The sequence below is a fragment of the Scaptodrosophila lebanonensis genome, unplaced genomic scaffold (genome assembly GCF_003285725.1).
Source record: "Scaptodrosophila lebanonensis strain 11010-0011.00,11010-0021.00 unplaced genomic scaffold, SlebRS2 tig00000001-arrow-pilon, whole genome shotgun sequence".
Classification (NCBI taxonomy): domain Eukaryota; kingdom Metazoa; phylum Arthropoda; class Insecta; order Diptera; family Drosophilidae; genus Scaptodrosophila; species Scaptodrosophila lebanonensis.
Window position 1 is genome coordinate 6,053,530 of NW_022060529.1, and position 23,781 is coordinate 6,077,310.

Here is a 23,781-nt window from a genome sequence, read left to right on the forward strand (position 1 = left end):
ACATAATAAAGTACAGCATTTTACTTAAATTAAAATTTGGAAACTGCATGCGTATTTCTTTGTTTATATCAAAAGTTCAACAACAAAACTAAAGTGGTGTACAACATTAGCACGCGTTGGAGGGGCCAACATGTAGACATATGTATGTAGTATGTGTATATATGTATGTATAAAAGGGAGAACAAAAATGGCAGATATTTTTGTATGTGTGTATGTTTATGTGTGTCTGTGTGAGTGTGGGTGAAACGGAAAAGTATGCGTTTATGTTAAGAGTTTCATTGTTTATAAATAACAAGCGAAATTATCTTAAAAAATGCAATCAAATGAAATCATTGGATTTGAAGAAAACTGCAAGTGGCCAACATTTTTTCCCTAGACTTATCGCGCCCGTACTAGTAGCAAGGAATTTTCGTCATCTATGTATATATTAAGCCTCCAGTGGATTTGATTTCTTCAAGCTTTGACATACTGAGAGAGAAATGTGAGAGGGGAGCGATTGATATTAAGGGGGAAATGCTGCTCTGCTTTGTTTTTTAATAGCTGTTGAATTTCTTACGTGCTCTGTTGTTTTAAATTGTGTTTGTGGTGCGTTGTTGATAAGCGAAAAATTAGCGAGCATGGTGGGGCACAAGCAAGCAGCAGCAGCACATTGTGCAATCAACAATTTGCACACACACGTCAACACACACGCACATACACACGAATTTGTAGATATATGTGTATGTATGTATAGTGTTTGGTTGGATTATGTGAAATTTGAGTCTAACATTTAAGAACTAACTTAAAACACAACAAAATGGTGCCAGAAAACATGATATGGTTTTTATCATAAGTACATTGCTAGCCTGTATGTATTGTATGTTAGTGTGTATTGATGAATTAGGCTAATGTTGGTCGTTAAAACAACCAAAAAAATGCATGGTAATGTTTCCTTAGAGAACTCTGTCAACTTATTAATTAGAGTTATGGGTGTTTATGTGGTACATATACGAAAGAATAATATATATTTATAAGCAAATAATTAAACATAATGCGTTACAAAATACCAAACAACAAAAATACCAGTAAACAAATAATACATAGAGAACGAATGATGATTAAGTTAAAAAATGTAAGTAAAATAGTGGGTAGCAAATGTGTGATAATGTTCGAGTGTTATGTTAAAAAAAGGAATAATTAAAATTATTTGTTTATATATACAAAAACTAGTTATACGAAGTATGTGTATTATAAAAATAATTATAAAATATTAACGTATAAAGTAAGTAGTTAAAAAAGTAGTACTTTCAACTTGCACAAATTATTTCGTTTTTAGTTAATTATTTTTTTTAAATCAAGCGACAGCAAAAACCACCGCACCAACAAAAAAAATATAACGAACCAGCTCAATTAATTTAATGACAAACGTCATTAAACCGTATATTAATAATACTATTTAACATTTTGCAACATTGTTGGCTTGTTGTTGATGTGGTTTTTGTGCGCTTATAATACTCTTTTGTTGCTTGTTTTTTCAATCTTCAATATATTCTTCTAAATTTTAACTATCATAAATTCTCTTTTAATGGGTTTTCTTCGTTTTTAACGTTTAAGAGCTTTTTTCTGAGCACGACTTGTTTAAGTATTGTACATGTAAGATTTCAAAAATTGAAGTTCTTTTCATCTTAAGTAAAGGTAAAAAAAAAGCCGAGTGCGTGTTATGATCAAATTATGTTCATCGCTTAAAGCACCCGTCGTTCTTGTTAGCGGAATGTTTTATGATTTTTGGAAATGTTCTTTAGGATTTTAAATTTGAACTGTCGTGCTCGCTAGATATTCTTTCTTTAGGAAAAGTATAAATATATTGCTTTCTACAACTGTTGTTTTGCTTTTTCATTTGTTCATGTTCTGTTAGCTCATCATTTTAACGCACTTGGGCGCTCTTTCTATATAAATATTGCCTTGAAAAACTTACCTTGTGGATCCCGTTGCTGTGCATCCTGTGCGGCCATTAGTCCGAGTTCGTCCTGAGATCTATCGTGTTGCCATGTTGTATATGCTGAAAAATTAATTGTAACACAATTAAGATCAAGCACATATTTCATCCATATTTATAGAATTGCGATGGCTTATGTTTTCAATCATATAAGCAATCACTATCCCTCTCATTTTATGACTCACCTTGACTAGATCCTTCGCCACCCTGACTGGTGCCCGCCGTTTGGTCCAGCTCCTCCATTGTCATGTCCTCCTCATCCAATGTCAAATCTTCAACGTTCTCATCATGCGCATCCTCATCGTATTCGGCTTTAGGTTCAATAACCAATTCCGAGCCTGCCGATGAAACACTACTATCTTTGTTCTTCTGTTTGTGATTCGACTTTTCGATCGTTGCTGACAACTGTTTAACCACCACACCAGTGTGGACAGCAGCACCTCCTGCTGCGACCACATCCATATCTTCGACGTCACCGCCAGCGCCAACATGAGCGCCTTGGGCGCCACCAGTTTGTACATTGTCGGTGTTAATGGCATCGCTTGTTTGTTGCTGTTGTTGTCCTGCATTGACACCACCTGCAGCAGTTGCAGCGGCTCCTTGGGCGGCTGTCGATGTTAGTTTAGCGCTTTCAGTCTTTTTGGTAACGTTGGTGCTGGTCAATGATGATGGCTGGGTCGTAACTTGGCTGGCAGCAGCCACATTGCTGGCTGAGGAGCTGGCGGGCATTTGGGTGGCGACCATTGCGGAAGCGGCGAGGCCGGTGTTCGTTTGTTGGAGGATTGACTGATTTGACACGACGGCGGCTTGCAACACCGATGAATTGGAATTGTCGTGCGCATCTGCAATTAAGACATATGTAGTTCACCACAATTAAGGCTCAGCTTAGCACTTACCATTTTCAATACTCCTACGTCGAACTTTTCGGCGACGACGCGACGGACTTGAGGAACCCTCGCGTGATCCGGACACATCCTGCGCATCCATGGCACCGGTGGCCATGCGAGCCCGCTTTGTCTGCTCCAAAGTGTAGGCTCCGCCCAATTTGCCGCGATGATGTGATTCCGGTTTGGGCGCAGTAGCTGCGTTACCGGTGCGATTATCGGACAATCCCTTGATCTGCAGTGATTCGGCGGCCTTGAGCAAAGCAGCCAGCTGATCTTGCGAGATATTTACTTCGCCACGATACATATAGTCCATCATAGCGCGCAGCTCCTGGTATTTAACATCCTTAAGTATGAATATTGGATGCTTATCATACTGTTCCTGGAGAAGGGTCTGCAAAGTAAAAAATATGCCCATTAAAAAAATGATGTTTTAGCGTGATTGATTGATCGATATAGGAAATCATGGTAATGGTGATTCCGAATATTGTATTCTATATTCATTTTGGGTCCCACTCTTGTAGTTTCTGAGAGTCGTTGCAAAATTTTGAATATTTTTTTTTTTACCATTTTTGACTTCCAAAGAAAAGTAATAAAAGGAGTGGTTGTATTATACTTACAGCAAAGTAGGGACTGCATGCTGAGAGTACCACCTTGTGGGCCTTAAGAAATTTACCCTCGGCGGCGAGCGTGCAATCGACTAGTGTCTCATTTTCCAGTAACGTATCGAAAACACTGATTAGAGTACTCTGGTGGTTGTTCCACCGCAAACAGAACTGCTGATCGTCGTCCATTTTGGTGGCGGAGGCGTTGTTTGAGATTGGACTTTTGTCGACTAGTCGACGGTGTCGACGTTGCTAATTTGGAGTTGTGCTCTCTCTGCCTGGTGCGATTTTTCCTTTCCGCAGTCGTACACAAGTTAAGTTGATTTAAGAGATGGGAACTTTGAAATAAAGCGCTTGGCTCGTTGTAGTCTGCAGTGTAGTTTCTTGTGATTTTTGGTTTTTCAAATGCTCGTAGTTATGTCATTTCAACTGCAGAGATAGAAACAATAAATTACATTTAGTATAATTATTCAACAAATTTACATAAATAGCAGGGTGCAACTTAATACGTGAATTGTAAGCAATCAAGGGCAAGTTCACGTTCAATTTCAGCAAAGCAGAAAATCAACAACCCATAGTTTTTTATATCAATAAATAGATCTCCGGGCAGTTGCAAGCAAACACAAAACATAATCCACAAACAAAACCGACTGCAGTTATTTAAAGTTCCCTTTTTATTCATTTTCGTCGGTAGGTATGCTAACCACCAAATCTACCACACACTGCTGCTAAACGATGACAATGTCACAGTTGCTAATACAATACATATACAGTTCTGCGTTAGTGTTTGAGATCGATGAAAACGATAAACTTTACATGTTGATAGCACACTGACAAGAAACATAAAAAACAGGGGTACTTTTGAACGAGCGGCACGCACTACCAACTGCCTTTGTTATATTACGGCGCTGACGTTGGCGTCACTTGAGTTTTTGTTTTTCTGTGTAGGTTTTTCTTTGTGGAAATTTTCAGAAGCGATAACTCAAGCCTTCATGGTTTTACAAATTCTCTATACACACAGACACACACACACGTGCACACATTAATTTAAGCGTAAGTTCAGTTCAATCAATGCTCGAAATTCTCGTTTAAACACTGTTCATGCTGATTAAAAATAGAACTTTTTTTAAATAGGAGCAGCAGTAAAGTCATCGACAGCGTCGCGCACATAGCAGCTCTCTCTGTCTCTCTCACACACATACACACACAACATGCATAAGAAAAATGAAGTGGGTACATAAAAATTATTTCACAATTTTTTCATGTTGAATATTTAAGTAGCTTGTTCACAGCTTTTCAAGAAGATAGCTAAATGTGTTTTCCATTTTTGATATGTACTACAACTCACATTTGTTTGCTTTTTTAACCATAGAACACTCTTTTGTTGTGTTGATTTTTTTCTTTTTATGTGTATTTCACATATGTATATATATACATATACATATGTTACTATTGAAAAGTCAGCAAACCGCAAAAGTTGGCGATCTGCCGCACGCGATATCCCAAACAAAAGCTCCAAGCGTACGAAAGCAACTGAAACGGCGCAATCGCTCGACTAGTTGAGAGGCCCTTTTCGCTGTTTGTCGAATATTCGCTCGACACGTTCGTTTACTCGTCCGCTCTCTCGCTCGCGCATATCAAAATGGCCGCCCATAACACGAAGTTGTTTTGTGCGAGAGAAGAGTTACACACACATATAAATTGAGAGAGCGAACGTAACGCATTTGGGATAATGCTGTGAAAATGTCAAAGCAGTAAACAGTAAGAGTTATGTATGTATGGTACATATTCAGGTAAAAAAAAATTAAACAAACTGTTATTTTCAAATACAAATGAAATTGCAACGCGCGAGAGAACGTGCTGAATGCATGATAACGGTAATACATTCACATTACAGGCACCCATGTAGAATGTACCTACATACATACGTGCATATGTATGGCATGTACATATACACATACATGTAAGACAATTGAGCTGCAATGCTCCGCTGTGAGAATGCCACAAAAAGAGGCACAACGTCGGAGCATTTCGGTATTTGTGTGTGTGTGGTTTGCCGATTGTGCTTCTTAATGTTGTTTTTCAAAATGAAAAAGAAAACTATCCAGAAAATGGAAAATTTTCTACATAATGATACATACACATATGTAGACTTGTGGAAAAATAGCGTCTGACTGGATAAGTTGACACAATGATGGTGCATGTTAATCAAAAATATGATGAGGCCAGCTCCTCAGCTGGCGTACACTTGCTTATTTTTATGGCTAGCCATGTAGAGTTCTTTAGAAAATGAAGCTGAACGGGAAACAAAGACAACAACACATACAGATGCGCTCTCCCTCTTTCAGCGAAGGCTCCCACTTTACCATTCTTTATATGTACATACATATGTATATATTTTTTTTGCAAGTAAATAATATAAAGCTGCATGGCTTGACCTAGCACGAGGCTAACGAAAAGGTATCAACCGATCAATATAAGTACATACATATATATGTACATCTGTTTGGCCAGCATTGTTTGCTGTTCTTGTTATTGCTGTACGAAAGGAAGTAGAGAGAAACCGTTACCATTGCATTTCACATCCATGCACCGTGTGTGGGGGATCAGTTTTTCTATGTATATACACACATTTATGTATTTATACTGCACACATGCATGCGTGTGTTTTGTACTTTTGAAATAAATATGTACACAAGTATTTACAAAGCATGCGCAGTAGTTACATATGTATGTATGTATGTATATGGGAACTGGGATTGCGCCCAAGTAACTAATAAATACAAATATATGAATGTACAAATACATATGTCTGTCTAGTATGTACATAACAAATAAATGTGTAGATGTTAGTAATTTTGTCCAATGCCAAAACCCAACAGAGAGCAGTAAAAACTCCTCTTCCCCCAACTGGTGGTGCTGATGATGCATCACCGGCTAGACGTTTTCTCCGCCTCGAAGTGAGGGTTTTTCCTATACATACATACATACATGCGTACTCAATGCAGAAAAGGGGATTTAGCAGTTGTTGCTTTACTTAGGGGCAGAAACATAAATGTACTTTATGTATTTGTGCGCACGTACACATATACCGAACGACCGACAGACGAGACGAGTAGGTAAAACGGCAACAGGCCAGACCGTTAATGGCCGCCGCATGCACAACATGCAAAAAGGATCTTTCTCGTTCTCGAGCTCCTGCTGTCCTGCGCTCTTTTTTGCATTGGAAAACAAGCGCGCCCTTTTAAATGTTGCGCAGATGGTGATGGTGGAGGGTTTGGACGAAAAATGGGATCCTTTTTTTCCTACACAGTTTTGTTGTTATGCCCGCGTGCCGCCAGCGACGATGGCTGCTTGTTTGTTTCTGTTGGTGTTGGCGTTATATAAAAGTACAGTTGGACCCCAGAAATGAAAATGCACAGAGCGCACAAAGTTTACGTATATATGGATGTACGTACACTATACAAACCAAATGTATTTTAATATTGTGTTGAAGTCTACTATCAAACTACGTCCAAGGTTATAATTTTGAAGACGTTGTTAGCGAAAACTCAACTGGTTTAATCTTGCACCCGCATCTTGTATGTTGAGAATTGTTAAGCTACAACACTAGGTAATATGCAGGTGCGAAAATCAAAAGATCTGAAAATGCACCGAGTGCACAAAGTTTACTTATATATGGATGTACGTACGTGTATGTACGTACACTATACAAACCAAATGTATTTTAATATTGTGTTGAAGTCTACTATCAAACTACGTCTAAGGTTATAATTTTGAAGACGTTGTTAGCGAAAACTCAACTGGTTTAATCTTGCACCCGCATCTTGTATGTTGAGAATTGTTAAGCTACAACACTATGTAATATGCAGGTGCGAAAATCAAAAGATCTTTAAAAACACTACCTCTCAAAGAGTACATACACTCCTCACACCTCACAGAACTCATTTGATCCAATTTCATGGCAGAACTTTGAAGTGCAATGGAAATGATAATGTGTATCTATTATACAAATGTCGTATGTATCGCACGCGCCAGAATGCTGTAATCAAGCAATCCACCCCGTAGACTGGTTAGGCAAACCTAAAAGGTTCATAGCTAAGCTGGTGTTAGGAGGATGAAGGTAGAAAGGGAGACAAAAGCAAGCTTATGGTCTCTCCCGATGCCGTCGCCATCTCTCAATAACTTTTATTAGGGGTTGCAACGCATACGAAAGGAGCAACCCCTAAAAATGGGCTTCGTGATCCCCTTTGACCGTTGTTGTTGTCGGATCAGCCCCCGAACGGCAGCTGTCATACTTCTGGCTACCATAAACACACACAACATATGTAGGTATTGAAGGCAAAGGTTTTCCATGGTGTATATATGTATGTCTGTAGGAGCTCCATAAAAAATGCTCGTACTTTGTGTGACTTTCGGTGAGTGGAAATTTTTATTTTAATTCCATAGCCAGAGCAAGAATTTCAATACAATTTATGGCGCGGCTGCTGTTCTAAAAAGTCGAAGGAAAAACCGGTTCCGCAAAGAGCAAACTACAAGCAAATATACATACATATATATAAGTATGTATAAGAACTGTGCCATTTCAACAACAGAGCTCGTCGAGTTGGCAGAAAAACCAGTTTGAGAAAAACGCAAATATGAAACATTCGAAATTCATTCCACACACAAGAGCTGAAAATCGATGCTCGCTTAGCGCAGAAAAACTCATTTTATCAGGAACATGTCACTTGGAAAGAAACAAGCGCTCCACAATTCAAGATGAGCAAAACACTTTCGAACTGGAAACAACTACCACATAAAAAGTAGAAGAGTTCCGAGCAATATTTGCATAGAGGGGGATTTTTATATTCGGCCAGCACACGTAACCACTCTCCCCCCAAATCCCCTGGGTACTTTAGCAATTAGTTATACAGCGATTACTTCACCAACACACACATTCGGCTCGTGTGTTTCAATAGACTACATAAAAGATGTATATTTACGACGTAAGATTATGGATGAATACCAATATCTGCGTAGGCAGTGACTCAATAAATTATTTTCTAGTAGTTGAAAAATAAAACAACAAGCAGCCAAAACAGCAGAAGAAATCGCTCGTTTACATGTAGATAGATATGTACATATGTATGTATGAATGTTATCCATATTTATGTAGGCGTCGTCGTCCACGTTGCGCATTTGTTGTTCTCTTTGCTCCAACAACAACGCAGAAAAAGTCGTTTTTGCTATTAAGGCAAAGCGAAAAGCAGCAGAAACTTGTTTTTCAAAAAGCTATTTTAAGTGAATGTTAAGGGCTTATGGTGTAAAATTCGCAGCATCTACACCACACTGATTCTTCTAGACGACTGTTGAAAGGCCCCCGCACGCTAAAACACTTGCTGTTGGGGTTAGAATGAATTGTTTTTGAAATAAAAGAACAATAGATTTAATATATAACTTTAAGGAAGTTCCTATTTGCGGACACACATTATACTTTTTCCCATTTTAAGATATTTGGGGATATTTTTGTATTAATGCAAATACATATCACCACCAAATGGAGTGGAAATATAGAATGTCTCATAAAAAATAAAAAACAAATTAATAAAAAAGGTTAACAAACTTGAAAACTCAATAGAGAAAAAACCTGAAGGTTGGCATCAAACACAGTGATATCAAAAACACACTCATGAATGTAAGATTGCTTTTATCTGTAGGGAACTCAATCAACATATGCAGAAGCATGTTAAAGGTCTGGCCAAAAACTCGCACGATAACACGCCGACCACTGTAGGTCAGCCAAAAAATTTAAAACTATTATTGCAATTTAGCACGTTGTGTAGACATACGAATACAAGGACGTTTGTAAGAATACACAAACAAAACAAAAAACAGTCCATAATAACAGAAAAAGCATATAGAGTAAAAAACTTTATAAAACGGCAATAAAAAATAAAAGAAAATACAAAAACAATGCATTATTGCCTTTTCTTTTTACACTTGTTGCGCAGAATCAGTCAAAAGCTCTGAGTAGATTTTAAAATGTTATTGCTCTACTATAATTATTACTTGTGTGATATTTTGTATGTGTGTACGATGTAAACAAATGAAACTTTTAAATAGCAAAGAAAACAAACAATCAAAACAGGTAAATGAATTTTGGCAACAAAGCGCAGACGGCTCTAGCCACTCCATGATATGACACCGAAAATAATGTAAAAGATTTTAAAAATATACATATACATACATACATATGTATATGTATGTACATCGACCACAAGCCCGTTAGGGTGCGTGCGAGTAGGATGGGCACAAAAGCAAAGGAAAAATATGAAAATAATGAAAAATGAAAATGCAAACGTGTCTGTAGAGCACGTAACGTATAACGGAAGGTGGGCGCAGCACCAGCGACGAAGTAAAATAAATGGAAGCATGAAAATATGTGAAGGAGAGTGGGGATAAGTGAGCCGACATCGACATCGAAAGCTGAAAGAGCGCAGAAGCGAGGTGAGTGTGAAAACTGCAAACGCGGAGAGAGCACATATCGCACTTTTGCCCTCTCCCCTCAGGCAAGCATGACAAACATGAATAAAAAGCGATGAAAACGAAGTCGGCCGATGCGATGAATGCGCACCAAGCAAGAAGTGAGAGGGAGTAGGAGAGAGCGCCAGCAGCAACATTTTTTCATGTTTGACTGACTCGCTGCTGCTGTTGGTGCCATGCGGGGAAAACCAAGATGGCGGACACACATAGAGAGCTTAAAACTGCCACTTCATCTTAAATTGAAAGCATACTATTGCATATACATACATACATATGTACCTACATATTATATGTTCGTAATTGCAGTAAAATTAAAGTACACAATCCAATGACTATATTTATTTTGGCACATAATCACTGGTTTTAGTTACATATACGCTCTTTTCAAACTGTTAAATTTATGCTACTGCGCATAAATATATTTGCCCCTTTGGAAAAGGCTTATGTAACCCAGTCATGAACACACACACACAACGGCAGCACCAATGGAGAATTTTTCTTTGCAACACTTGACCTCATTTGCATTTGAACAATTAAGGGGGAAGCCCGGGGTAGACAGGTTGTGCTTGTTCGAGAAATTAGTGAAAATTGCTAGTCATTATTTAGAATTGAACAAAATGTGCAGTATATCATAGAAAGCTTTTCACTAGCTCAAAGCTCACACAACACGCATGAAAAATCGATATGAAAGTGAGGGCTCGCACACACATACACGTACACCCAGACAAATAGCATATAATACGTTGGAAATATTGATTTTTAATGCAAAAACCCACACATAAACGCAAAATAGAAAGTACAGTTGCGAACACAGTGCACACAAAGTATATTAAAATGTATAATGCATTTTGTTGCTAGCTGTTGTTTTTGTATACACACCGATATCTAGAATCACAGGCAGCACGTCGCAGTCGTCGTTTCTTGTTTCTTTTTTTTTGAAGCTTTGCACATAAAAATGATGTTAATTTTTGTTCTGTCTCCAAATACAGACTCACACACCCACGTACATATGTAGCAGCACGTTATATGTTGGTATATGTATGTGTAAAAACCCGACGCGAAAAGCAATAAAGTTAAATTTATTTTTATTTAAGAGCAAGGTTTTTTATGTGTTTGTTTCTTAGCTGCTGCGGAGTAGCAGTAGCAGTAGCAGTAAGCAGCACCGCACAACAGAATGCCGGACGCGCGGAGCCACTGAAGAAAAACTGACGACTGTCGCGCGAACAAGCGACCGAAAAGTATCTAGCCTTCTTGCCAGCATGCACGAAGTTTCGAAACTTCGGCAGAGCACACGACGACATCAAAGCGAAGAGTAAACGAGCGAGTGAGCGAGCGAGAGTGTGAGTTCGAAAAAGGTATGACAAATAGTCGATACAGAGTTGCCAACACAAATGAACCTTTAATTACAGAAATAACATTGTTGTAAGGGTTTTATGAGCACGCGCTATAAAACTTCAATTATTAGGTATTGCTAAGTTAAACTGAGCGCTTTTATAATAAAAACGAACAAGACATTAGTACATACATACACACATTACAAATTAGTGTTTATAAAATTAGCATTTGTGTTGGCAGCTCTGTTGCTGTAGTGAAGTTCGAAAATATCATTCGTTGTCGTTGCTACATGAAAATTGCTCGCGATGAGGGCGAGATTTTTTTTGTTAAGTTTTTGCCAAGGCGAAGCCATAATGTTCACAAAAACAATGGAAACGAGTGCTGAAAACTGCCGTTGGCTGTGCTATTTCTATCTCTCTTGCTTTCTTTCTCTCTCTTTTTCGTTTATAAGTACGTGCGTGTGTATTCGTTAGCGGGGGAGACAGTTTTTGAGTGGGGAAAACAACAACAATAATAAGCAATTACATTTATTCATGTAGTATTTATGGTTTTTGTTCGTAGTTTTATGTCCATGGCACTGCATTTTGTACATTAAAATTACAAATAATTTACTGTAATGTGAGGGCTCACTACTCGTTTTCCGATCGCGCACATATGTATGTACATACATATGTATGCATGTGTACGTATTGTACATACATACATATGTATGTATGTACATATGTATAAACGTCACGGATTTATTTAAGGTTCCAGCATGACCTCATCGCAAACACTTTATTTTGCCTTTTATACATACATATGTATGTACATACATACGTACATATTGTAATATGTACACATTCTCTAGAGTTAATTGTTAATATTTTTCTGATCATAGATTATTCGAAAGATTTTTCAGTGACCATTAATATCGTAATTTGTATATTTTGGAAAAAGGCCTCAAAATTACATACTTATTCGAGGCCTATTCGCGATACAATTCATTAGGAGAGGCAGTCCTAAATTAACGTTTATAGATCCCACAGCGAATGTTCCGTTAACATATGTATGTACATATGTACATACATACTTATGTATGTACATACATATATGCACACTTAAATATATTTGTGATAAGGAAAAGTTGGTGTGGAATACATACGTACATATATGTATATGTACATGTATGTGTATGAATATACGTAACTCACCTGCATGCAACGAGCAAATGCATCCAAAGAGGAAAAACTTGAAATCGGTCACGTTGTAGGCACAAGTATGTATTTGTATGTGTTTACATACATCAATATACATACATATGTACGAGTATGTAAGCTTTTCCTCAACCCAATTATCGTTTTTGCGTTACGGCGCGTTCAGAAACGATGCTACGACATCGCCGTCGGTGCATATAAACGCACACACATACTTGCACGTAAGTGCATTAAGAGGGGGAAACAACACTAACAACTATGTATGTACATATTTATGTAAATATCTCCATAGAAGTGTATTTTTTAATACCGATTTTGAATTATAACGAATTATTTTTAATACATATGTATAGCACTTTATTATTCAATAAATTTTAAAATGTTCACTGCCAATTAACCAGTTGGATTTTGTTTTATATAACGTATAGTAACAGTCTGGCGGTGTTGAATATTGAAAATATAAAGTTTAAAGGGCCGGCCAACCGAGCACGAGCGCACAACGGTTTCATTCCTGAGAGTTGCCGTTTGTTACTAAAATGGCGAGTGAGAAATAAACGCAGAAACAAACAAGAACCGCACGAAGCAAAAGCTACAGCACAAAACATAGCAAAGCAAAATTGATTGTTGTTGTTATTGTTGCTACTGCATTCGAAAAACGAAGATCGTTCGTGCCAGGTCAGCTAGAACATGAGAGCGAAAATCGCGTATATACCATACATGCCTACAGATATGCATTCATACATGCATAAATGTGTGTGTGTGTGGAGAGTGAGACTTCGCGACGACACGATGGTTGACTGCGTCGTCGCTTTTAGCAAATGGAAATGCTAAATGGAAAAGCAAAGAAAATGTGTTTACATAAAACAGTTACATATGTATGTATGCATGTGTATGTATTGGTATGTAAGTTTTTGGTATTCAATTTTTCAGTACGCACGTATGTATACATATGTACATATGTATGCACACAAATGTATGTATGTACATACATACATATGTATGTGTGTTTGCATGGATACTGTGACTAATTTTATAATTTCGCATTGAGGCGCAAATTTCAAGACTAAATACTAGCACACATATGTACACATGTATGTACATACATACATACATATGTGAAAATACGAGCATATTCTTAATTCTGCAAAAGTACAGCATACATGTCCGACTTCCATCATACCCACTTGGCAGAGTCTTTACATTTGTAAGATCTACAAAAACGTCAAAGACATGAATAACTGTATTATTTAGTCACTTGTCGTGTCACTTGGTACACATGTACATACATACATATTCACATGTATCCTTAAGTTGCACTCATGATACATGTACATATGTATGTACATGTGTACCAAGTGACACGACAAGTGACTAAATAATATAGTTATTCATGTCTTTGACATGTAGATCTTCTTCGTTTTTATTATATTATATTTCATTTTGTTGGAGTCGTGAAAATCCCCCAAATTATATACATATGTACATACTATGTATGTATGTATGTTCATATGTATGTATATTCTATCAACATGACAAGACAAGAGTCATTCTAGATACATACATATGTATGTATGGCTCGAATATCGAAAGGTATAAGAGCTATCACCCAGAGGAGGTAAAAGTGTCATATGCGTTATAATTTCCTTGCATATGTACATCCATACATATGTATGTATGTAAAATACATACATACGGGAAAAGGAGAATTTTGATCTTTCTGAGCTTTCTAATTAACGTACGATTCAATCTTAGCACATTGAAGACACACTGGCAAATGTATGCACATACAAACATACATATGAACATAAAGTTTTTTCCCAGTTTTATCTGCATTAACAATTGCCAAACTGGATTTCGGATGCTTAAAAATAAACGATTACTTGTTTATTAGTAAGAAATACAACAATAACAGCACAAGGCAACCATAATTGTGTCGAGCTTCTAAAAATTGCGCACATTATTTACTGATGAGGACGTCGCTGCCGAACCCTCCCCCATCCAACTCCCCCTCCCCTACCCAGTGGCAAAACACGCCAAGATCAAGCGCAGCACTGCGCTGCTTTCAACCTGCCCTGTCAAGCTGAAGCTGTTGAGGCTGAACGACGTGAACGCGCAAAAAGAAATTAACAATAAAAGTTGAAAATTTTTTGGAATGACGAAGAAAATATTTATATGTATGTATGTCTGCATGTACATACGTATGCTGAAAGAAGAACGGCAGTCAAAAACTTGTTTTTCGACGGTTTTTTGGCAACATTTTTGTTGGTGGTTGAAAGACAATTTATAGCATTGTTGTTGGCTCGCAAAGTGAAAATTTTTGCCGCACCCCGCTCAGTCCGTTGAACAACAATAACAGCAACGACGGCGAACGAACACTCGTATCGTGATTTTAAAGCTAAACAAATTCCATTCCATTCCAAAGCCGCCAAAAACGACAGCAACAACACCGACTCAATCATTTAATTTTATTTTTATTTTTTCAATGGTTTTCGTTGCGCTCACTTTACGGTCTCTACCGCCGTCGCTGCTGCCGACACCGACGCCGACGCTTTTCGCAACTTCGAAAGCTTTCATGTTGATTTTGTATGCAAACAAGGCACAAAGGGTGTTGGGATAGGGGAGGAGTGGCATTTTACATTTTATGATGACCACGCGAACCGATAAAGCCATGTACAAACATTTAGATCTTTTGAAGCATAACAGCTAGAGATATTAAACTTGATTTGCCTTATCCGTACAGAGATGGAGTTTTTAGGCACCATACACACAAACGAATTTGTTCATATTATTTTATGGGTATGCATAGAGACGATCAATAAAAAAAAATAACTCTTTGTTGCTAAATACCATGTCGGAACAAAATTGTCAATAGCCAAGCTTCACTGAGATCGGAAAATGAAATTTGATAATCGTATTTCTCCCCCTATACTATCTTAGACGCCAACATCGCTCTTGGCTTCCATCGAATCGGAGTCGTTGTTAGTTACTTTTGATATTGCATAGAAATATTGAAAAAATATTATAATAAATTGTTACGTTTGGATATAAAAATTGATCTGTTTATTAGAATATCGCCATCTTTAACATCAATTACATACTATATATACTACAAGTATATTCTCTAGGTCGGTTCTTGTTTTCATTAATTGTTTTTCAGAATTTTCTACACTACTTACTACTTCACGTCATTTCGAGTGTGTGTTTGTGTTTCCTAATGTACGGGTATGTCTGTATGTTCTTGTAAGTGTGCTTGAACTTTTGTCTGCGATTGCGTCTTTTTTCCCAATTTCAATACTGTGCTGGAACAAGAGCCTCGATTTCTTTTCGCGTTCGAAACCATATTAGCACGAACCCGTGTACATATGTGTGTGAGAAGCTGAGAGTGATTGATGGCTTTGGCTTTTTAAAGAGCCCGCCTTCAACGAAAAGAAAGAACGTTTACTTCGGCATGTCGACACTTATATACCGTACCCTCCTAAATATAGTTTTTCGATTTTTTTTTCAACATATGTACATACGTATATATTATTTGTATGGTTTTAATGTAGAGTCCGAACTGACTTTGACAATAAAGCTTCCATTATCAAATTTTGATCCAAGAACTTCATATAAATTTGTTTCATACAGTTACTTCGTATCTTATAGTATGTACATATGTATTTATACTTGTATTTTAGTTGTCCGATTAGGTTGATAGAATCTTATAACATTCTTTTGTGCCATCAGGTCGTATAAAAAATAGTTGGATGGGTTCATATCATATCATATACATATGATATATGTACATTCGTATAGTAGACCGATTTTGTCAGGAATAATTATTATAGTCTGTGAATAATTTAAGCTCAATAACTTTAGAATGTAGCTCGCAGTGCTGATCATTTATACATGCACGGCATGTTCTATAATTTACAAATATCAGACCAACTTCAATATACATACATTTTGCAAGGCGACAGTGAGCCGAGACAGCTCCCACAATACATACATGTGTATGCACAGTACATACATATGTTTGTTAATGGAAGTTTCTGGTTTTCTTTAGTTACGTTTTGGGGTCGACACACAATATATCAGAAGTTCGCTAATGTGTAAAGTATATGCATACATTGGAACTAGCAGTAATCAAAGCGAAGGTGAATTGCATGTGTCAAGTGAAAAGGAATTCTTAGACATCTAGGAAGAAATAGCCAGTCCATATTCCAACCCAAATACAGTTGCACATCGAAATGTTCTCAGGCCAAGACTTTAGCTTCTTCAGTTCAGCGAAGCTCAAAGGCGTTGAACAAACATTCTGGAAATAAAATTGCTTAAAATGTACGAGTATTCTTAGCAGTTTTCTAAGTACTTCCACGAAATACTTGATTTCATTAGGTATCCGTTGATGTGGACTATTTAATGGCTCCAATTCCTGCTAAGCCATAGCAACATCGTATGTTTATACATTCGTGCATGCATACATACATATGTGGCAACCAGAACAACAATGTCTGATCCGCCCCTTTTATATTGATTTTTCAAAACAATATCCGCCAACGATATCAACGGACATGAAATTTAATTTCACTTTCTAAGCGACGGAAGCACCGCAGTCGCAAGCAAGCACAACAGGATGGGGTAGGAGAGGAGCTCGGTATGTGGTAGGGTGGTAGGTAGGGGGTTGTTTTAGCCGGTCATTTCGTAAAGTAGTACAGTTCCTGCTGCTGACACACAACTCGGCGGCAACTGAGCATGATCCCCTCGTGGCTACTGTGAACGCAATTCAACCCTGCACCTTTTGGGGTTGGCTGTGGCTGTGGCTGTGACTGTGGCTGCAACGGAAATGTGAATCGAAAAAGCTTTTCCTTGCCTGTCTGCCGCAAACAACCCTGACGTGGAGCAGCGACAACGAACGTCAGATCGTCTGGCGGCGGGTGTTTAGGGGTTGTCGTTTAGTGCTGCGAGGGCGCGCAGGAGAATGGCATGTGGCCGGCTGCTGCAGTCGTCCTGTTTATTAGGGTGGAAAGTCGATGTTTCGACTCGAGATCCGCTATATACACACTAACACATACAGGCCACACAGGGCATCATGCAAGGGTTGTTTCCGGCTCTGTTGAGCTCCGGTACCCAATGCGAATTCCCCCCAAATATAGTCGAAAAATGCGTCAGCTGCCAGTGATCACATGTACAGACATACATATGTACATACATACATATGCATGTTTGAGTGTGTGTGTATGTATGTAATTTGCGAAAAAAGCAGGTTGCTCTTCAACCCCCTAAAATGCAAGTAGCGGAAACTCGGAAACCGAATGTTTTGGAAGCCATGAAAGCAGATATTCAATGAAAAGTGGAATCGAACTTTTATATCATTTATATGCCAGTTAAGTTTCAGATAATGGCATATCAACATAACACGATTAATAGAAAAATGTTTTGAATCAGAAACCCTTTTACCCTTTGGGTATAGTGCATAAAATATCCAAAACAAGTTTTATAATATGTAACTATCCTTAAATTTGCAGAAGTTTTAGAATATTTTATAAATTTCAGATATTATTATATAAAAAGTTTATAAATCAATCGATCCAATTAACAGATTTGTTATTGCCTTGCTATACGATTATTCTGCAGATTCATAGGAAATATGGATGCAATAATCGCAACTGCTCGTCTGTTTGTTTTTACTCCATAGATCTCAATTTTCTTTATGGGGATTTTTCGAAACCCCCTTGAAACATACATATAACAGAAACAGCTGCCGTCTGACATGCGGTGTCGGTTTCTCCCTCTATGTGGCAGCTAGCTACTACCCCTAAGGCACATTGCATGCCTCTGTGATCAAGTTGATCGATCGGTTCCACTTCCACCCTTGTTTCACTGCCTTCTGCTGAGCTACATATGTATGTATGTATGTATGTATGTACGTGTTTCTGCCGCCACCGCCATTCGGAGGGGTAGGGAGCGTGTTCGGGTTCGTGTTGGTTTTGGCTCAGCTACACTAAATTCAATTGACAAAAGGAAATGAACATGAAATGCAAAAACACAAAATACGAAAACGAAGGACAGCCTAATGAAAAACATAGAAACAAAGCCAGCTAACAACAATAAGAAGCTGCCTGCAGCTCAGCAACAGAACTCGAATAATCTGTAAGGGTCGCCGTCGTCTCGCATAAAATGGAAAATTCATACACACATACAAATCGATGTATGTATGTATGTTTATGTGTGTGGAGCCAAACATCGTACATCTGCCGTTTTGGCGCTCTGCTCTCTCTCTTCTTTTTAGAGTTATAGGCAGTTCTCTAGATGGGTTTGCATTTAAAATTTACATTTGTATGCAAGTGCCGCCGCAATTTCTGCCGACGTCTTTAGCGACTGCGAAAATGACTTCAAGGTTAGCCGCCATCTGTCCGAGTGTGTGCGTGTGTTGGTGTAGACGAAACGCAACCCGCTCATTCACACATGCATGCATACATAGTATGTATGTACATATATGTGTGTATGTGTGCAAGCATAAAGCCCAAGACGCCGTCCGCTCAGCTTCGCCCCAAACCAGCCCTACTACTCTTTAGGAAATGTTGCCATTGTTGGCGCCTGCAGTTTTTGCATTTTGCATACACATTTACATACATATGTACTTGTATGTATGTATGTATGTGTCGGTATGCATGTGTGTAAATGAGTTTGCAAAATATATAAATAAACTTTTCTTGACTTTTTTCCATGCATTTTCTGCGCTTTGCTTCGCGCGTGGCTAAAATTAAACGTTGAGGAATTTTTATGGAACAGCTGTGAACAGCAACGGAAACAACAACAACAGCAACAACAACAGTAACAGTAACAACAATGAATGCGCGTGTAAAACTTCAATTTTTTTTCAATCAAAAATCGACCACCTATGTATGTACATATGTATACATACATATGTATGTATGTACGTTGGTTAATATAAGATAAATGCTTAGGTTTAAATTCTACGATTCTACGTTTAATTTTGGTTGATATCTCTATTCGTTGAAAAGTTATACTCATTTAAAATTTTCGACTATGGGCTGGGTCGAAAAGGCTGTGAGCCGTTGGAATGACCATGTTCATATATGATTTAGTGTAGATGTCATCCCGTTTCTTTTAATTTAATAAGACACTATATATGTATGTATATTGGCTTTGTTTTAAAAAAATTGTTATTCATCTAACTCATTACATAGCCTTAGTATAACTAAAAATGTAAAAATAGTTATTTAGGAAGAAAAAGTACAAGTTACAGACGAATCAGATCGAGCTTTACACCATGTTTTCCGTTCTCTGTAATCATGATTAACGGTAACCAACAACTACTAAGCTCGTTTTCAATTCACGTTTTGGTGTCTATTTTGATTACATTAAATTAATTAATTGAAGAAATTGCATCTTGTTAGTGTCACTAATTCTTAATCTAAAATATTGATAGCTTATTATCTTCTATCGTCAGTAGAAGACCGTCTACCGTACTCCTATTGATATGAGTTGTGAACATTTCATAAGTAAAGATATACTTTGTGTCACTAATTCTTAATCTAAAATATTGATAGCTTATTATCTTCTATCGTCAGTAGAAGACCGTCTACCGTACTCCTATTGATATGAGTTGTGAACATTTCATAAGTAAAGATATACTTTAACACTGTTGATATGAGGAACTTAATCGTAAAACTCCGAGATAATAGTAAAACACTCCGGGAAACATATGTATGTACATATGTAGATATCATTCCTCTGTTGAAAGAGTGCCCGAAAATGGCAATTCAAATGGACTGGAGGCAATCTCATCGTGAGAAGTTATCGGAGATGCCTCCTACGCGTTTGTATACCCTCTTTAGCCTACGGGTATAAGATATAAACATAAACGTAATGCAATTCAAGACTTTGTTTTGCAGAGAAATCGAAAAATATTAATGATATTAGATTACAAGTAGATAAGATGGAATTTATCGCATAAATTTTCCGTTTGCAAGTCCACAACGATCGTAGATTTTTTTGCCAACAAAAACAGCAGCAACAACAATTAAAAGATGTAACAAAAAACTCGCCCAAAACTCGTTTTGTGACTTCCAGTATTTTATGCTGTTCTTTGTCTCTGGCAAACAGCTTTTAAATATTTTCACCGTCGTTCCCAAACATTTTCAATTTGTTCTCTTGATATACCCTTCACTAAAAACTAGATCGGTATATGGATTTATGTGTGGAACTTCGTAACACTCAGAAAAAAAGTCCACAACAAATTCAGAAGAATGTAAAATGCTTAAAGAAGATTTGAGGACTCCACAATTGAGGGTGTATTTCAGATGGCCTGGGGGAAAAATAAAAAATAAGAAATAAGAAGAAGCCCGCAATAATAATTCCTTTTGCCTGGGCATTGGACTTATTCTCAGAGATTTTGTTCGGCCACGAAATTTAAGGAGACAATTTTCTTTGCTGGGATTCTTTTGTATTCTTTCTTACTATATATAGTCTAAGTTAAAACAAATCAGTATAGCTCTTCATTCAATTTATTAAACCATATTCATGGTTAATGAAAATTTTCGAAATAAAATCAAGGGACCATTTCAGATCCAAAGTATCTATCTGCTGGGAATATGTCGTTCTTCGATCATTTTAATCCTATTCCTTTTCCAATATAAAGCCACTTTGAAAATGTTTAAACAAGTTAAATATAGATGCATATTTCGCAGCCTTCGAGCTGAATTTATTATTATTAAAATTCCACTTACAATTACAAATTGCAAGCAGCTTTCTGCATTACAAAGTAAATCAGAGATTTCTTTCCTGTTTGGAGTTTTCATTTATATTGAAGCTGCCGCTTGGCTATCGTTGCTTGGATCGTACCTGATAGATCTAATATACATATCGACTAAATTACAATGCGTCTCCTAACATTAAAGATAATAATTCTCCAATTTTTCAAATTATTTTGTACTTAACGATGGTCGAGTCCAAGTAATTGTCCGATCAGACATACATACTATAAGCACAATGGCTTAGGCGCTTACATCATTCAGGAGCTCCATAAGTAGTTTGTTTGTTCCCCTTAAATGAAATCCTGGCTACGCCCTTGCGTATATGCTAAAAATGACGGGGAAGAGTACGAAGCTGCGTCGCAGCCCAACACAACTTCTTAGCTCTTTTTGTTTGCCATTTTAAAATGTTTGAGTAACTCGATGTGCAGCGTTGCTTCTGATGTCAGCTCGTGGGGTGCGGGGGCGAGGGCGATTACGTGTATGTAGATACTTTGCACAATTTCTAGAATTTCTACGCAGTTGCGCCGTAGCCTTTGAAACAAGCAGGTAATCGTTTATTTTTAGGCAACCAAATCAAGTTTTGCAATTGTCAGTGCGGAGCAAAAAGAAGCATGTAATTATAAAAAATGTATGCATACATATATCATATATACGTATGTAGACATACATATGTATGTACATATAAATAATATCTCAGATTTGTAGACACATAGAAAGTTTCATGCAAAACCACAAAGCAAAAAGCTGGAATGCCAAAAAATGATTTTCATGTCGACTACAGCCCACGGAGCCTGGGTTTCATTGACCATGCTGATCCCTCCATGGCTCGACAATGGCTGTTAGGGTCGGGGTGTGGGCACTGAAAACAACGATTGGATTGGATGGAAGCAACAGATGTGGGGCCCGAGGGCTCATTCAATAATGTACTACTTACTTGTATATGAAACGCAACACGCAAAACCGACGGAGACAGACAATAAAGTAAATTTCACGTTGTTATTCGGCCCGCAACAACAAAACAGCAACAATTCATGAAAATGTGTGCACACATCCATACAATGATTACAACAAGTAGACAAGTTGCGACGACTATGAAACCCTAAACGAAGCAACCAGAGTCGGGCCAGACAACAACAAATAAAAATAAAAAATATAAAAAAGCATCTAAAACAACAAATATAGCGACCGCATTTGCTGTCAGCATCATGATCCATGACCGTGTTTGGTGTTACAGAGCTCGCGAACAATTTTCACCCTAAATTGGGGGGTTGCTGAAATGACAGTCAGTATAGTGTATATGTATGTATGTATGTTCATATATGTATGTATGTACAGAGATTGAAGCAAAAGAAGCTTCAGGGCCGGCCACCAATAATGACAATAACTACATACTTACTCGTACATATTCACCAAAATTTAATACATGTAGTATGTTACACTGAACGCGAAGGGTATATCTGTTTATACATAGATGATCGATATTCGGTTGAGAACCTTTAATCCATAGTCGCTAGGAACACCAAACGTGGTACGAGTATGAATTCATACGCAAACCAAGTTTATTATCATTATTTTCTCAAGTTCTCATACAACCGATTGATTTAAAAATCAGTTGTACTTATAATGCCTCACTGTATATGAAATTTAATCGATATAAGTTCAATACAAACACAAATACATATCTACTCGTTTAAAGTGGAATATGTGAAATAACAAATATATTATTTTCTGCAAAATTTAGAGCTACCAATGCTGGAAACCTCGTTTTCATTTCTTCACAGAAATGGTATTCTTATCATCAATCGATCAATTGGAGTCAACAATATAAATTGATAGATTTAGTGAAAGGATTATTATTAATTAGGCTATTTGCTCCTTGGTCTTGCATCAACCAATATAAACGCAGAAATGTTCATAACAGAGTGGCTAAAGAAACACCTTCTACCATTTTTTAAGAAACATAACTGAACAATAACATGTTGGACCACTTTGCTGAAGAGTCAGCAAAGAAAGAATTTTTTCTGTAGAAGATAGTTAAGACAGTAAAACAAAAAAAATCTGTATGAAATAGGAGAATTATGTTTGTTCAGTATAGTCGCATGGAAATGATTGTTAATAAATGGATTCTTTTGTTTATTAAATAGCAACCAAGACAAGTCGATTTAAATGTGTGAATCAATTTGCGAAAAGTTTGCGTAAGAAAATTATCGAAACTCTTATTTATTAAGATAAGAAATGTATGGCATGGTAAATTTTGTCAAGTGTATGTGGGGTGGCGGCGGAGACAGAAACTACCCTAAAGAAGGCCTTGCAGGGTACTCATCGTTGCTTGGTGCCAGATCGAACGAGACAGTTGGGTGCGTAGCTGGTGGCTCGCCAGGAGGGTAGGGTACAAGCCTAGGGTAGCTGACGCAGCATTGATGCGGGTGCTTGCGTGTGCCTATGCTTTTGGGGGTGTGTTCGACTGCCTGCAGGGAGCAAGAGATCCACAAAACTAAGTTA

The 23,781-nt window shown here is 37.5% G+C and overlaps 1 protein-coding gene across 18 annotated transcripts in view; it reads right to left on the bottom strand.

The window, feature by feature from the left end:
- Positions 1-13,019, bottom strand: part of LOC115634485 (longitudinals lacking protein, isoforms N/O/W/X/Y) — a 64,125-nt gene extending 51,106 nt beyond the window's left edge. For 4 of the 18 annotated variants that reach the window (XM_030532226.1, XM_030532228.1, XM_030532225.1 and 1 more), the window contains exons 1-5: positions 12,518-13,019; positions 3,480-3,893; positions 2,872-3,253; positions 2,161-2,817; positions 1,955-2,038 (exon numbers count right to left, since the gene is read on the bottom strand). In XM_030532226.1, the coding sequence (XP_030388086.1) occupies positions 1,955-2,038; positions 2,161-2,817; positions 2,872-3,253; positions 3,480-3,653 (1,297 nt within the window). In that variant the 5' untranslated portion in view covers positions 3,654-3,893; positions 12,518-13,019. Of the gene's footprint in view, positions 1-1,954; positions 2,039-2,160; positions 2,818-2,871; positions 3,254-3,479; positions 3,894-4,812; positions 4,953-10,868; positions 11,208-12,517 lie in introns of those variants that run through there. The other 14 variants (XM_030532236.1, XM_030532229.1, XM_030532232.1 and 11 more) reach the window with 10 other exon arrangements.
- Positions 13,020-23,781: the final 10,762 nt, after the last annotated feature.